The sequence below is a fragment of the Halichoeres trimaculatus genome, unplaced genomic scaffold (genome assembly GCF_033239565.1).
Source record: "Halichoeres trimaculatus isolate MK-OKI-2021-1 unplaced genomic scaffold, fHalTri1.1 fHalTri1_scaffold_15, whole genome shotgun sequence".
In the NCBI taxonomy this organism is placed as follows: Eukaryota; Metazoa; Chordata; class Actinopteri; order Labriformes; family Labridae; genus Halichoeres; species Halichoeres trimaculatus.
In genome coordinates this window covers 18,585,539-18,602,898 of record NW_027437193.1, presented here as the reverse complement: position 1 = coordinate 18,602,898, position 17,360 = coordinate 18,585,539, and the positions used below count along the sequence as shown (strand labels likewise).

General features: G+C 40.7%; 1 protein-coding gene across 1 annotated transcript in view; it reads left to right on the top strand.

Moving 5' to 3' along the window:
* The window catches only part of rem2 (RAS (RAD and GEM)-like GTP binding 2), a 55,795-nt gene that overhangs the window by 15,981 nt on the left and 22,454 nt on the right, over positions 1–17,360 (top strand). The window contains exon 4 of the mRNA XM_074689407.1: positions 14,048–14,225. Within this exon, the coding sequence (XP_074545508.1) occupies positions 14,048–14,225 (178 nt within the window). The remainder of the gene's footprint in view (positions 1–14,047; positions 14,226–17,360) is intronic.

Here is a 17,360-nt window from a genome sequence, read left to right as displayed (position 1 = left end):
TAAATGGTTATCTGAAGAACGGAGCACATTGTGGTTTAGCTGAGCTCCATCAGGATTTTCAAGGCAATAATCTGTCATTAAGCTCAACACTAAAGTCTGTTCACACCATTTCCTGTCATGTTCTCTGGCCATAGCATCTTAAAATCACACTTTGATAAAATGTAAATATATTATGATACAGTATAACTTCAATAGAGAGGTAAGTCATGGCATTAAATAGCACATAAGTAAGACTCAGTGTCTTTCATGGGCTTTTTTTTAAAGTGAGCCTCTCCCAAAAGAACATCATTTATTCTATGGACCTACTTTTCCATGAAAATTTTTGTAGTAATATCTTTGTTTTTGTAACTTCGGGTAGATGATGATAAGGATGCTAACTCCTCGTATGGGTCTCTCCCGCCTATTAGGTGTTATTTTTCAAAATATTTTTCTATTTTTCTTGCTAGCTGAGTCCTTCACAAAGAGTTTTACTGTGCTCCATGCAGTTTTCCACATTTTTGGCAGATAAGACATCTTAAAATCATATTTTACTGTGCACTTCTATCTCCGTCCATTCAATATTTACATTTGTGTACCTCCAATGCGTCCGCACATCCGAGTAACTACCCAAATTGTGATGTCAGAGCAAACACTATACTGTCAAACTTTAGACTCTATCAATAAAATGAAGAGTGAAGTTATGTTAGCTGTGCTTGGTAGATGAGCGCTGGCAGGACATGACCAGGACTCACTAATGTTACACATTCCCAACACGTTTCACAGCATCAGGCTGGCAGTCGTGCTACATATGGATAGCTTCCAAACTACTGTATGAACTGACATTTTGCTTGTTGTCATGTTAGCCAGCAGATACGTCATAGCAACGGGCTGCTAGTGGCGCTACATACAGCTACGGTACAAACGTACAATGTTTGCTTGTTGTCACGTTTTCAACAACAGGGCTTTGTAACTGTGCTGATAAGTAGCTTACCCCGTTGTGTTTGATGTTGCAAAAAGTTGTCTTGAACATAGAAAATTTGCTCCAAAACAAACACACGCCTGGCTAAAAATCACATCTTCAAGACTGTGTGCGTGAGACTCCAAGCCAAAACGTGGCGAGGCAGTCCAATTAAAATAGGTGATCCTCACAGCATCTTGAACATCGTCGAAATTGAGAGCAATAACTCAATGATGTATCTGAGCCACTTTTTGACACAACATCTGATCTTGTGCAAAGGTTTTCTTGATCTTAAGTTAGTCATTCGTAATGTTAGCTTAGTTAGCATTACATGCTGACAGGCTGCCAGCCAAGTGTTTTTTTTTCCTTCCACATTAAAAAAAAAAAATCCCCATCATGAAGCTTGCATTCAACCATATTATCTCATTCAATTGGGACACAGTGACAGATGTGCAGTAGTTAGCATCTCCTTTTTGTATTAGCCTATATCATAAGACCAGTTTGCCCAGTCTTACTGAGTTTGTCAGCTATGGCAGATATTCATAGAGAAGGTGTTTTACGTCTCTGAATCAGTGGTGTTTTATTATTCTACAAGAGGTGACTGGTTATGAGGAGAAAGCAAAAGTTGATGTTGGAGAGGTGGATGCTGGGTTTAATGCGAGTTTTGCAGTTTAAACAAAGTAATGTAACAAAGTCATTATTATAAAGAACATATATTATGGTTATATCACGACAGCACAGTTATCATTAACCATGCTCTCATCGTTCCACACACAGCTGTTCGGTATGTGCCGATGTTGCAGCTGGGTTGGCCGTCTTGATGTGTGCAATCTCTGAAAATTTTTAATTGTTCACCGCCAGCTGGGCCCGCCTCGCCAGGTATATCATTATGCTTTGAGCAGAGAATCAGCTGCTTCAGCTACGTGATGAACGTGGGCGGACATATTAGAGTGTGACATATGTATTTTACTGAAGGCATATTTTATGACTATTTAACTCCAAATAATCGGATATTCAAGAAGATTATTTACTTGACATCTTTCTGTATTCTAGCTGTCATTGACACTAACAGAACAAAACGTTAATTAGCTTCTCTTCCTTGTCATTTATAATAGTCACACATCAATTTTCTGATGTACAAAGACCACACCATCAACAGGATGTAATTTGACAATGATTTGTTCATTTGAATGGAATAATGGTTCTTAATTTGGTGTTGAACCTCTTGCCACTGTTCGTTTGAGGAAGCTCAGGGGATTCGCCATAGCTCTAAGTCACAAAGGACCTGAACTGAAAAGAATTAAAGAGTGAAAAAGAAAAAATGGAGGGCAGGAAAGGTGTAAGAGTGCTGTAAGAGACGTGGTTGAAGTGTGGTCCTGCTCCTGAAACTCTGCTGTATAGAATCACTACATTTGTAAATCTTGATACTTGATATCATTTAACTTGAGGAATGCAACAAATGAAGTACCACACCTGTCTTCTTAGAACAATTTTTGGAGAATGACTTAAGATGGAATATTGTTTCCATCCTTTGCAAACCACACCCACTTCAGGGGGCCCCATGTTTACTCATGCGAACACCACTCTGCATGTGACATTTCTGTTGCTGTTTTTGCTTGGTACGTTTCAAAATGGTTAATGTCCCAGTTTATTTGATTGACATTCTGGTTAACTGTTGTTTTTAAGGTAAGAAATGTTGGAAATATATGCCCAACTCAAACTTTATTCTCTACTAAAAGATATCGCCAAACATTGTACAACGATATGTCATCTGTATTTCTTTACTCCTGTGAAGACAAAATATATGGCTGGCATGCTGCCTCCAAGTGGGCAACCTCCAGTGTAGAAATATGACACAATGTGCAAGTGCTAAAATCTGCTGTTTCTCGAGGGTACTCTTGAGGCTGACTTTGGAACTATTGGAAGTCACATACACACCTAGGCCAGAAAAAATAGTTTTCACAGTAGAAATGGCTTCAAAAATCTGTTTTGAGTGGACCACATGTGAGTGGATACAGGGACACAACGTCCATGTAATGTACAGTCTATGGCTGACCCAGAGATAATTTCATGGAAGCCCTTAAAGTCATGATCAAATACATTTTACTTTTTCTTCTTTCTCAAGTAAACAACTCAATATCAATTGTTTTCTTAAAGGGGACATATCATACTGATCCCTGATTTAATACTTACATATAAAATAATAAAGTTAAAAACAAGACCTTTCACCCCCTGAATTTTCAAAAAATGAGACATTGTATTTTTCTCATATCCTAGAACGAGATTTGATGCCTCTGAAAATAGGTCATTGACATTTGGCTTCGAGATTTCGACCTCAATGACGATATTAGGATCCTCACTTTTTATTGGAGTAATCTGATAAAGCAGCTCCTCCTCTGTGAAGTCATTTAGTCACACAACCGCCACCGAGGGATACACCCACCCAGAGCAGAGTATAAATGTATGAACTATACATGTTACAGTACCGGTTTGACTCACCACACTGAAGTGTCCTGAGATGATCTGTGTCGAGGTGGATTTTCTTCCTCCTGAGCTGCAGAACCGTCCAGGTCTGACTCAGGGTCCAATACAAAAGGACGTAACCTACACTCTGACATTTTATTACTGCTATCAATGCCTTACGGTGAAGTTTTGGCAAACAGCAAACTCGCCAGGTTTCCCCTATGCAGTATGGCAATTTTGTAAATACTGCCATGCTGCAAAAACCGCCCCCTTGGCTCTACCCCCTCCGCCCCTCTGATAGAACTGACCAATCAGAGCACAAAGGGCTGTGACGTTGCGAGGTTACTGGAGGTCATTCTCGAAACGGAGAGTGTCAGCGAGATCTTCAGAATGGCCTAAAATGAGGATATTGAGAACGCTATTGTGGGGCAATGAAGGAACTAAATGACTTGTACTGAGGGCAGAAATGCTTTACAGGCATCCTTGTCTGGAATAGTGAAAAGGAGAAACAAGCATGATATGTCCCCTTTAAGATTACTTGACAATTTATCTCATATCTTAAGAAAACAAAGCTCAGATTTTTCTGGCCATCTAAAAATATCAGGTTGATGTCTACTTTTGCCAGAAGACAGCATTCCCAGCTGTTTTTCTGTAGCTGGTCACAAGATTGAGGTAAGCCCATCTCGGTGAAAGAAACGTACCTCAATTAAGTCTTTGTTTTCACAATATAAAAGGATGGTTTCCCCTTATTTTGAGCAAAAATAGCTCTGTATTCTTGAGTTAAAAAATAAGATATGTTGAGATCTCAAGAAAAATACAAATAATTAAGCGGATGTAACTTCAAGAGCTATTGTGTTTAATTGTTTCTTTGGCTGAATGCTTTGTTCTTTTTGCACAGTTCAGGGCGGAGTCTGGTATCAGCCACATTTTAAGAGTTTCATGAATCTTCAACGCAAACATCAGATCTGATCAAGAATGAGTTGAGACTTGTAGAGTAAATGTCGACAGAGTGCAAACACTATGCTCCCTGTTTGTGCCATATATCACCCTGACAGGAAATTCTCATTTATCCTCTCCCCATGAGGAGGTCACAGTGCCCAGACCCATCACCACCCCTGAGACCTGCAGGGAATCAGGGATATGCTAATGGACACTAAATCAGAGCAGAGACCACATGCTGACACATTAAGCTTGGATCTGGTCGCCCCTGCTGCCCCCCCCTCTCCTGTTTGTGTGTGTGTGTGTTTGTTTGTCATTGTGTGCATATGGAGGAGGCTGATGCTGATAGTGTGTAATCATCTGTGTGTGGTACTATAACTGTGTTATGATGTCAGCTGCACAAAGTGATGATGTGGTCATTATCACTGCTCTACTTTCACATTGCTTACGTATTTGTGTGTGTGTGTGTGTGTGTGTGTGTGTTTGAGTGAGTGTATGTGTGTCCTGCTCAGCCAGATGGCCTCTTTAATACTTTTCTGTAGGGCAGCATTGTCTCTGCAGCAGAAACTAAGTGAGAGAAAAAGAAACGAACCCACCGACTCAGCATTCACTCTAAGCTTCATCATCCAATTATCAGATTTTGACTTAGCTTCCAGTAAAGATGCCTCTCTGTCTCCTCTCCCTCCTGCCTCTCTCTCCTCTTCCTTTCTTTTTCCTTTTTTTCTTACCTCATGACTTCATTCATCACCCCTGCTTCTCGATCAATCCCCTGCTCTTTCATTCTGCAGTCACAAAAAGTCAACCCAAAGAGTCTGCTGCAAAGTTTACTCCTGTGCTGCAGAATTGTAGCACGAGTGTGTGTTTCTCCCACTCTGCTGCTGTGTGTGTGTGTGTGTGTGTGTGTGCAGGCAGGTGGGGAGATGTTTGACCTTTTGTTTCCATGCGAGGGCCGTAAGCTGATTTGCTAATGTATTTTGTTCTGCAAAGCAAAAAACTCTGTGGCTAATAGATTGAAATAGTCCTGGTTCAGAGTTGCGGGGCAGTGGAGAGCGTGTTTGGTAATGACGGAGACACGCACACATGCTCACACATGCTTGTAATCTACAGCCAAAAGCCTTGTTTGCCGCCTTTTTTCACAACTGGGAGGAATAATAGTCTGAGTGCTCACACAGCCACTGCATGTTATGCAAATTTAGTCTGATAAGTGATTCATTGGCCTCACTCTTAATGGCTTCTGATGTAGTGTCTGACTCGAGCAGGCTGGTGTGTGAGCGTGCTTTTGAGTGCTTGTCAGAGTTTGCGTGCATGATGAATATTGTTCCTGTATGAATAAAAGGCTTTTGAAATGTATAATAATTCATTTGAAGGCTGTTTTCCAACCCCGACTCCTCTGATAGCTTTAAGAAATTCAGCCTCAGCCCCTCTCTCAGACCAAACAAAATAAACCTGCTTTTCAAAAGGAGAAGTCGGAGCTGTACGCTGCACTGATGAAGGCAGCTACAAACATGATCTCCGGCTTTATTGGATGCACTTTTCTTATCTACATCTGCAGCAGAAACAGAAAGTTGGATAAAATTAAGTTTTTGAAAGCCTGGCTTTTTATTGGAGAGCACAGAAGGTTTTCTGACATGACCACAGGCCTCCTTTAATTTCAAAACGAAGTTTGTTGTCCTCAAAGATTGTATTTAAACAAAGGGAAAATATGGAGCTGGGTGATAAGAGGAGCTTGAACAGTTTATTCTTATTCTACATTTTCAGCTGATAATTCATTATTTTATATTGTGCATCGTTTAATTTTACTACTTCTCTTTCACTGGTTTTCATTACTCATTCTTTTGTGATTTTTAATGCAGAGTTTCTTCTGATAAAAGCTCCTTGATGTGATTGAAAAAAAAGCTTCCTCTCTTGTAATTTTAGTGCCAGTACTTGTTATACAAAAAAAAAAAAAAAAAAAGTCGAACAAAACCATGAAAATGACAAACTTCAGATTGGAGCAGCAATCTCCGATCCCAAATAAAGCGATGATTTATTCATACTTCTGATACAAAGCAAGCCTTGTCAGCTCTGCTGTGATTATAAAATCAAATGCCATTGTTATATTTGGGAGCTTGTGGCTCTGTGAACATTTAAATTTTAAAAATATAAATTTGTGTTCACTCATTGATAATAGCTGTGTAGCAGAATAGAAGTATGTAGACGTCTGTACACTACAGCAGTATTTGTTTCATATCATTGTTCACCCTCAAACTGATGAATCCTCTGCCATAACATCGATACTGGAGACTTGGAATCTAAATGTTGGCATTTGTTCCTATTCAGCACCATTTCATTGTAAGGGGCTGTCATTTTTGATCATTTCCACACCTGCTGTTAACATTTCTTCAAGGGGTTAACATCATGTCAATTGCGAGTAGGGGGAAATAACTGATATTATTGCTCAGAATAGTTAACCCCTTCAAAAGTCCCCTGATCTGGCTCGTCAGGACCACATGTGAGTGGATACAGTTGAATCAGAGTTAGCGTCTAGTGCTGGTAGAAAGCCTGGTTCTGTTTAAACCGAGTTCTACAAATCTCAAAATCAACTAAGGGTCAGTTTTTATTTTTAAAAGGAGATAGTATGAGCTACTTTATGCTGACTCTTTTGTTTAAGGCCCCGTTTAAACGACAATGTTTCATCTGAAAACGCTGAAATGCAGTGAAAATGCAGTAATAAAAAAAAAAAAAAATCTGTGTTTACACGGAAACGCAGTGGGACTGAAAACACTGTAGTAAGCATGCCAGGTCTGTAGAATAGAATAGAATAGAATAGAATAGAAAATACTTTATTTATCCCCGAGGGGAAATTCAGAAGTCACCGCAGCATTTAAGAAAACAAAAGTAAGAAAGAGTATAGAAAGTGCAAAAAGATCCATAAGAAATTAGATGACGACATCCCGTCCACCACAAGTCCACCACTCTCCAGCCTAGCCAGTCTCCACCTCTACAGGGTCCAGGACTGAGCTTCCCCAGCAGTCTGTTCAGTCTCTGTCTCCTGGATCCTGTCTGCTCACAGCAGGCGAAGCTCCTCCAATGTGGGGCCGGCGTCCGATGTCAGCTCCGTCAGCTACGTCCGTGAACAGCACGATGCCGCTGGGTTAGCACAGCTAGCTCGTCCATCCCCCGGGGCTAGATCTCACGTTCTCAACAACGATGGATGGAAGGACAGGTCCACGTCGTCACCTCCCAGCTCACATCCGAGAACCAGCACGTCGTCCTCACCTCCTCCTCCTCAGCTCGAGGGAAATCATCAAACCCTACACTAGTTAGCATTGACATGCTACAGGCTGCTAACAGCTAATTTCGCATGTAAACAATGCAGCCATGGTTACATGTAGGATCTCCAGACAAACACAGGAGAAAAGTAGTAAAAAATACCGCCGAAGCCACAAAAAGTTTGGTGTCCGTGACCGACAATGAACCATACAAAGTGATGATCCACTCCAAATACAAAGATTACGAAAAAGAGACGAAAAAATTACAAGAAACTGACAAAGACGAGAGAGCTGCTGCAACAGGCAGCTACTTGGGTAGCGCCTAGCAACGGAAGAAAAGAAAAGTCAGCACTATAACTGTCTTGTCCAGAAGCTTTTGGGAGAACTTCACCAAAGTTGAGTTGAGCCGATCATCTGGTGTATTGGGGAATACTAAGTGCAAAAGTGGAGTAACGGCACATTTTGTATAAAGACAGTGGATTCAGCAGCACAAGCACAACACGGTAGTTTGCGACAATCGTACACAGTACTGTTGTCCTGTTGAATGCGCTCGTGAGGAGCGGAGTGTGATGTCAGCATTTCCACTGAAAATGCCGGCTTACCTTTTACACGGCAACGGTGACGACAGCGTTTCAGAGAAATCCCACTCTGGAGGACGTTTTCAAAAGTTTACATTTTGGGTTGGCTGAAACACCGTTTCCGTGTAAACGCGAGGCTGAAACGCAACAAAAGTTTTGTGTTTCATGTAAACGGCCCCTAAACTAGCCAAAGAAACGGAACAGTAAGGCAGCCTAGAGGCTGTATGTTTTCTGCATGACGGTAATTAATGAAAACGCATGAAATCAGCATGAGAGAACATGTGTGGCTGCTATCCTTTCGAACACTCCACGCAGCGTCCATTCCCAAACTGCAGGGGGTGGTTTATGGCAAATGCACATCTACCACACTACTAAAGGCCTATTTACTTTTTTTTTTTTTTTTTGTCAATTCTTCTACTCTGCCAAGTTTGGCTATAATTTCATGCAGGGAATTCTTCATCACACTGTTATCATGATGATCCCTGCGTGTTGAATCATATGCCAGTATTTTTTATACCTGGTACGCTATAGGAGCTCCAGTTCATCCGTGCATCTCCCAAGGGGCAACATCCAGTTTAGAAAAGTGACGGCATTAAAAGGGGTCTAACTCAGCAGTTTAGAGGGTATTAGGATTGTCCAATCATAGACACAGCTCAGTTCATGTGACCGACGGATGCCCTATAGCTGTTAGGGAAACAATTCAAAGTGTTTAAATGTTTAAAAACAGCCCTTGTTTTGCAGATAATAAACTTAAACAAGTTACTGCAGCCACACTAGTTGAGTTTTCCTCAAAAAGCTAAAGATTAGTTTCCAACATTAAACATCTTACTGCTCTTCTCAGCACTCTGATGGTGATAAACAATAAAATTAAACCCTGAAAAAGAGGAAACAAACTAAACATACATAAAAGGGTAAAGGATTTATAAAAATAAGAAAGGAATAATTAATACTCAAAAAAGAACACAAAGTGGAAGCTGAACTAACAAAACGTTTAACTTTTAATTTAAATTGAATAAACCTTCGATAAACAAAATAATTTAACTAGATAAATAAAAAATAAAAACTATTCTAAAATTTGAAGACCTCAAGGTGCACATTCTTTCCACAGAAGTAATAACTAGTGCTGGAAGATAAAACACACACAGCTAAAGGCCGAATAGCACTGTCCTCCCTGATGGTACAAGTCAATACATGTCACTGATATGAGCACAGGTGAGACTTCAGACTGCAGCAGATTTGAGTGTTTTACCAAAGACAAAACATTTTCTATGCTGTTAAAGCACTTTATTAAATTAAACACTTGAACATGTTACATGACCACCATTTGTTCAGCAGTGAAGCTATAAAGCAAACAGTACTGGAAGTATTTGGAAGTCAAAGCATATGTGACAGAACAAATAGTTTTTTTGCTGAACTTGAATTGGAGGCTTTTTAATATAGGACAGATGAAAAGATGAAATAAATGTGGGAGTGAAGGGTTCACATTGATAGGCTGAGAGGGCTCTGGCTGAGAGTTAAATATGTTATATGCATTTGACAAACAAGAACAACCTGGTAAGCATTTATTACAAGTTTCTGTGATCGTATAGTACAAATAAAACATTTTCAGTGTTGTTTTCTGCACTTGGTGTGATGAGTCTTGTTTTTTGTGCATATCTGAAGAAATTCTGGAAGTTTACATTGTATTTGTGACAAACTTACTTGTGCCTTGCAGAATCGGCCAAGAGACACATTGGTCAGACTTAAAGAATCGCCAAAGATGCTTGCAATTTTAGCTAAAAAATTTGTATATATGTGGCATTTTGGTGCAAATAGAAACACAGATGAAGTCCATCCCAGCATTTTAATTAGAGTAAAAGTCAAAAATGTTCCCCCCCAATTCCAAGTCTGGTGTTCTCATATTTTGGCAATGTACTGCATCAACATTAGGATTACTCAGAAAGGTGCAATCAAAGTAAAATCCCTCTTTGAGGCCGTCGTTCAGGGGGAAAGTATTTTCAGTCTGATGCTGAGACTTTTCTGAGCACGCTCTGATCTGTGTGTGTTCAGGGAACATTTGGATATTATTGTGGATTATTGTTTATGTGGCTTTGGCTTTATGTTCCCGTATTAGTCCAAGTGATTGTGTGTGTGTGTGTGTGTGTGTGTGTGTGTGTGTGTGTGTGTGTGTGTGTGTGTGTGTGTGTGTGTGTGTGTGTGTGTGTGTGTGTGTGGTGGGGGGTAGGTATTGACAGATGGCCTGCTCTCTGAGGACAGAGAGGAGCTGCTTAATCTAGAAAAGGAAAGAGAGGAAGAGAGTGGGCTCTGTCCTGAGCTGCTCTGCTCCTGTGATGGATAAATCCTTACCTGGTCACAGTTTTCTTCCTGCAGCGCTCCATCACTTTCCAATCAATATCCACTCTATGTTTGTACTCCTTTGCTTACAAAGATTAGTCTCTCTCTTTCCTTTTCCCTCCATCTTTCATTGTCTGGTTGTTTCCGTTCTTCTTCCTCATCCCTGAATCAGACAGTGACAGGTGGCCGAGCCGGCTTCCACGCCAATGCTCTTCCCGCTTGCTGTCTGTTCCTTCACTCCGTCAAAGCAACACAGTGCCAAGGGGCTCCCCGTGAATTTCCTGCTCCGAGGTCTGATCCGATACTACTTGGCTGTCAGGGACAGAGTGAATTTTTCAGGCGTCTGAATCTCTCTGGAGGGCAGGAAGTTACCTCCGGGGCTGTGGATGTAGGGCAAGGGCATCTGGGTACTCACACACACACACACACAGCACAAAAATGTTGTCCAAAGCTGGCAGCAGATTGAGTTATCTGGAGGGAATAACACGTTTTCATATTGATTTAGTCACCGGTGTTCAGGGCTAAAGAGTTCTATTTCAGTTTAAAGACAATTTAATTGTTTCCTGTAAAATGAAAAAAAGCAGTTTTTAAAAATAACATCATAAAGTTATAGATCAAAGCTGAAACCACCACACGGATTCAATTTTATCTTCTCCCTACGAGCATGTTTACTGTTCAGCCAAGTGAACAGCCTCTGAGCTCACTCACTGTAACATAAACAGTGAACAAAAATAAATGGTTGATTCAGTCGTAATAGCTCTGATTTCATCTGAGGACACAGTCTGTGCTTCACGGCACAAGCCCAGCAGGATATAAAACAATTTCTCTGTACGTCACATCTGTTTTACTGATACAGAACACTTTGTCTGGCCTCTGATTTCTTTCTTTGGGAGAAAAATAGTTTGTATTGATTGAGCGTCTCTATCTTGCGATAAAAATGCTCTTGGTTTAACCTCTTCATCTCCACAGGGCTGGAGCTGGTAGAGCTGGCATCATGCCAAGTCTTCCAAAGAGCAGAAAACGTTGATACCCGCAGTTCTTTGTATCAAATGTGTTGATCCAGACAAAACATAGTCTGTGAACCACTGGATCAATCAGTGAAAATAAATCCATCCATCCATCCATCCATCCTTCCATCCATCCATCCATTTTCACTGCTTATCCAGGTTAGCAGAGGCAGCAATGTCATCATTGAGGACCAATGACCTTTGTACCCCGCCACTTCCACCAGCTCCTCTGGGGGGACACTGAGGTGTTCTCAGGCCAGCTGAGAGATATAATCTCCTCCCCGTCTCTGGTCTACCCTGTGGTCTCCTTCCAGATGGACATGCACAAAGCACCTCCTCAGGGAGGCATCCTCACAAGATGCCTGAAACCACTCATCTAGCTCCTCTGGAAGTGAGGGATGTTCCTATTTCAGAAGCTGAGCCCTGATACTGCTCTGTTCTGCTGCTGACTGAACCCACCTGAGGGATTTTATCAGTTGTCACAAGCATGTTTTGGCTCATGGGTATGATGTCAGGCCCTGGCTACCAGCCAATCACTTTTCTTAATGTCCTTGGTTGGCGCAATATGTCAGGCGTTTTTTTGACTTTACCTCAGGGACATTCGAATGAAGGCACATAAAGCCAGTATACAGTGTGTCCATCCAATCAAAGGAAAGTAGATAAAAGACATTAGTATCTGAAGAGAAGTTGAAAAATAGTTCACAGATTGAACCTTTTTTACTGACTATTAGTGCATGTTAAACCTTTATTTCATTTTTATGTCCACAATCAGGTTTTGTTTGACACTTGCTCTGGCTTCAAAGTCAGTTATTCGTTTTAAGTCTTCTTGTCCTCTTCAAGGGAACGTACAAAACTGCTTTCTCCAATTACCAAGGTGATAGGCCATGACTGAGTTTTCACATATCCTGAGGTTGTTTTCACATGCTGGTTGAAAGAATTAATTACTGTGATGAACAGGACAGCACATCCAAGTCAGACTTAGAAAATAGCCTTAGTGTTTACTTTTTTTATCCCTTCCCTCCAGTACACGCAAGTCGTGATAGATTGCACTTAAACCATTTAGTAATTCAATCGCTCAAGATGTTTTGCAGAAGATGTCACGGTTAAACCTCCACACAAAGAAATCAATGCCGATCATGTCTTAATCCAGGCCACTTAACAGCTGATTATTCACACTCTTTCAGAGACAAAGCTCTAAGAGCAGTACATTTCATTAATCTAAAAAAAGAATACTGCAACTTTTAGGAGTCAGTGTTCAGATCTTTGATCTCCCCACTCAGCTGAGGGCAGATGGTCATCATTCAAATAGATTATATTCTCTAGATCTATTCTATTTTGCCTTGGTTTTGGTCTCCACCTTCCACTCATTGCTCAATTTGAAGTCATTTTACATGTTTCTATGAATCAGTCTGATTTGTGATTGTGTGCATGCTGGATACAATCAGTTTATCGGAGCCCTTTTACCAAAACATGTCTGTTCAGGCAACAAGTTTTGATCCATAAAAATAATGACCCAGAGATGCTGTAGCAAATGCAGCTGAGGGAAACAGACAAATTCAACAAGAGACTATTTGTTTTCTACATTCAGTCATTTGCTTTAATCTATTTCTTTTACATTTTTGTAACACAGCTTTAAGGGCCACTAGAATCATGGTTAAAGTTTGCTCAACTTTGTCCATGATTTAAACAAAGAAAATCATATGAAAGCTTCCCTGCTGTGAAACACAAATGATGCATACCTAATCCACATAACCGCAGACTTCAGGATTAAACTGAAATTGCATTTGGCTCTGCATCTTTCAACCACCGGGACTTTAAAGACATTAAACCCTAAACCACATGGCAAAGTCCCTTCACATAACTTCACTCAGCTGCAGCTGAAACAATATCAACAGGATCTTGGTGTGAAATAATGAGATCAAGAAATTATTAAACAGAAGATGATAATGAAGGCTTTAGAGACATTGTTAGTCTTTAGGGAGGATTTCAGCCAGGAGGACCTCCACATGACCTTTTTTACATCCTCCACCTTCATGGGTATGTGAATGCAGCTGACAGAATCAGGAAGGAAGAAGACGAAAGGACAAGGATGGACTCAGGCAGTTTCAAGCTGCTTTTTTCTGCTAGAGCCACTCGAGCTAATTGAACGTCTGTGACAGGAAGCCCCGACGGGATGTCGCTGGTCACTGCTAAAAGGGTCAGGAGATTCAAAGTGAAGCGTGACGTGCATACAGGCAAGTTGTGCAGAGCCTCGTCCACATCCCCCTCGTGGGACGATGGTAAAAACTTGAGTGGTGGCTCTGTAGCATTGACACTGATGTCCTTTCGACAGCTAAGCTCCAGAACAACAAAACAAAGACTGAGGCTGAGATCAGAGTTTAGGAAAATGTTTCCGATGAATCTTTTGAGAGGTGTCAGAGCTTGCTGAAATCCAACCCTAATCCAGTGTCATGTGATCTCTCCTTTCTTCATTCAGCACCTCTGCACCCCTCTAAGCTGATGTTTTATTAATGTGTGTCTGTATCTGTGTGCCCACAGGACCTGTCCACTCTGCAGTGTGATGTGTGTATCCTGGTCTTCTCAGTGACTGACAGGCGAAGTTTCCACCGCACCGCCCAGCTCCGCCTCCTCCTCAGGGAGTCTCAGCCACAAACACCAATCATCCTGGTGGGCAACAAGAGTGACCTCGTCCGTTCCCGTGAAATCAGCTCAGAGGGTAGGTTGAGGGATGTGATGGGAAACTGTGCATGCCCCCAACATGCTGCGAGCTGAAGATGTCCCCTGAACTGTGATTGTCGAGTTTATGCTCAGAAAGCATAACTTGGTGTGGCAGCTCTGTCAGGCTGTGGACTTCTCTGTGAAGACGTGTGCATGCAGAAAAAACAAGAAACTTTCTTAGTGTTTAAAGAAGGTGCAGTGTCAGGTCTGTTTCAGCTTTTTAATCAACATCACTAATATACCATCAGATATGCATTGAATTATAGAAAAAGTCTTGAACAGCTTCTACATAGGCTGTTCATGATAGCTCATCAGGCTAGCTAGCGTGCTACACAGGTGAGTTGTCAAACCTTTGACATCTATAACAAAGGGTGATGTTCAAACACAGGACATAGGGTCTAAATTTAGCTCTGGGTTATTTGAGCTGCTCCTTAAAACTTCACCACCTGAGGGGTAGTTCTTCCATAAGTCAAAGAACTTCAGGGTGAAGGCCTGTGAGCTGAACGTTTCTGATTGGTAGAGCACCCACAGAATTTTCATTTCACTCTGTCAACAATAAGATGACACCCAGCTGTGATTGACTGGGTTTAATAACTCCTAAGCAATGACCATCTTTGAGCCTGATAGGGTGAATGTGTGTGTCAGCTCCCAGTGTTACAGTTTAAAGAGTGACCCTGTAAACTGGAGAACTTCAGCTGAAAGTCTGCAAGCAACAGTCATGTTTTTAAGCCAAAGCCGCGATTGCCCTGTGCTGTCTTCATGCTTTAGACATGAGGTAGGCAGTCCTGTGTTGGCTTTGATTAATGTTGACTTTGCCTCGCACTTGTCACCTTTTAAGTGTGGATTCAACAAATCCACCTGCAATAAAGCATGATCCAAACCAGCACAAGGCTTATAGGCTAGCGGCAGTGCTATGCATAATAATGCCAGTCAGTCTTTGCTTTTGATTGTGTTGGTTTTGCTGAGAGCCCTTCATCATTGTCTTACTGTCCCCTACTGGTCTGGTGGTGCATGCGACTACTTTTATTTTTTTCTCCTTGCATCTCTGATTTGGATCATCTCTGTCTTAAGCCTGGGATGGAAATGCAGAAAAACAGTGGACCACAGGACCCATGTAGTTGGTGTTTTACCAGGTGCCAAACCCCCAGAACATTCTAGTTCAAATACCTAAAGATGACTGACTCTGACTCTGACTCTGATTGTGTTGCATGTCGCTTTGGACTAAAGTGTCCGCTAAATGAAACTGTAGAACTATAGACTCTTTAGCGGTTATTCACTCTGTTGTTTCGTTTTGGTTTGTTTTTCAATGCAAAATGGAGCACTTGTGCACATGCACTGATGTTGTTTCATTGTTTTGAATCCATGGTCCCACTTATGGGCCTTTTAAATTGATCTGTAACTATTGAATTGCTCTAGCTTAGGTTGAATCACTGAAAGCAAGAAGAGATTTTGTTGTTATCTGAAGTGAAGTGTTATTTTTCTTGCCAGATCAAGTCTAAAAAGCAAAAACCTGTGGAAGATATATGGGTTGTGGAAAATGTATACTTGCTTGGTTGACTTTGAAATGAAGCAATCGTTCATAAAACTCACAGTTACTTTTCCCATGAGAGTGAAAAGACTCAGTCTGCTGTGTAGGTTTAGATGTAGTCATAGACATCCATTTTGTGCTGTCTCTAAGATAAGCCAGCCTTACTTTTAAAATAAAGTGTGACTTCAGTTTTGGAGTTACAAGCCGTTTAGGGCATGTCCCACTAAAACACTTGTGAGACTCCAAAAAAAGAAAAAAAACAGTTTTATTCAAGCAGTGAGTGGACTGTATGATATGATCAAAGGTGAACCAAGATATCTGTCCACCAGGCACTAATGGTCAAATGTATCTTTAGAGGATGATGGGATGGTTTTCAAGTGAAACATTGTAAGCTGGATAGCCTCAGAGTACGACTGTACATTTTCTGCCTCCAATCAAGAAGCAGGTCCTCCATCTCTGATGTCCATCTAACTTTGTGCATCATGTTGTCACATCAGCCAAGATCATCTCTTGTCCTTCTATACCTCACACTACGCGTGGATGTGACAAGATAAATATCAGATCATCAAGAAAAAAATGTGACCTTTTTTGGAAGGAGAGAATCAGGCTCAAAATCAGCTCGGTTAGGTGGTAGTTTATGTCCAGCCTGAAAAAAAAAAACTTGTTCACAAATAGCACAAACACAGATTGATTTTCCTGCTGTGAGGAAGCTCATCTGTCAGCAGCCCTGCCCTGGTGTCTGCTGTTTTGTAGAAACTCAAGCAAGCCCAGAAAAAAATCATTGTCTCTAAAAGCAAAGTGATAGCACACAGGGTCCGCATAAAAGTCTTTTCTGCTCTGAACTGGCAGCATCTAAAACACACACTGGACATAAGGAAGTTAACTTTTGCAATTTTAACAAAGTTAAACATTGAAACTTGATTCCCCTCACACCAGTTCGGTCTTTTCACATTCTATTTTTAAATTGTGTGATTTTGTCTTTCTTTTCTGGTGTTTTTTGTCCTGAGAGCATATGGTCCTCTCCTCCTGCTGTTAAAAACAAATTTATGTCTATACTCTGCCAAGGGTTTGAACACGCTTTCAAAGATCAACACAAAAACTGGATTACAAAAGATATTTGAATATCTATATATAAAAAAAAAACAGAAAAATAGTCAAAGCCAACAACAAAAAAACCTTTCAGTGTTGGAAATATGAGGCAAAAACATGAGTATTTCTGAAATGATAAAGGAAGAATGAACAACCACAACATTACTTTAACTTTGTACTTTTTTCTCTTTTTTTTAATGAACATCAATTCAATGCAATCCAAAAAGAGGGGAAAAATATATATAGATTAAAACTCAAAAAATGAAAAAAGGAAGAAGGTAAGAATAAAGAATTGAAGACAGACAGATGGGCAGAAAGAATGAAAGGGGAAAAGACAGACAAAATAATGAGAGAAAGAAAGGAAGAAAAAAGAAAAAAAAGACAAAACAAGAGAAATAAACAAAGAAAAGAAATAGGGAAGGAGCTTTTGGGAGATTGGATTTGAACCTCTTTTAATCAGTTTTGAGGTTCAGTAATCTCAGGTTATTTGAGTATGCTGTGTATTATGTAGATGGT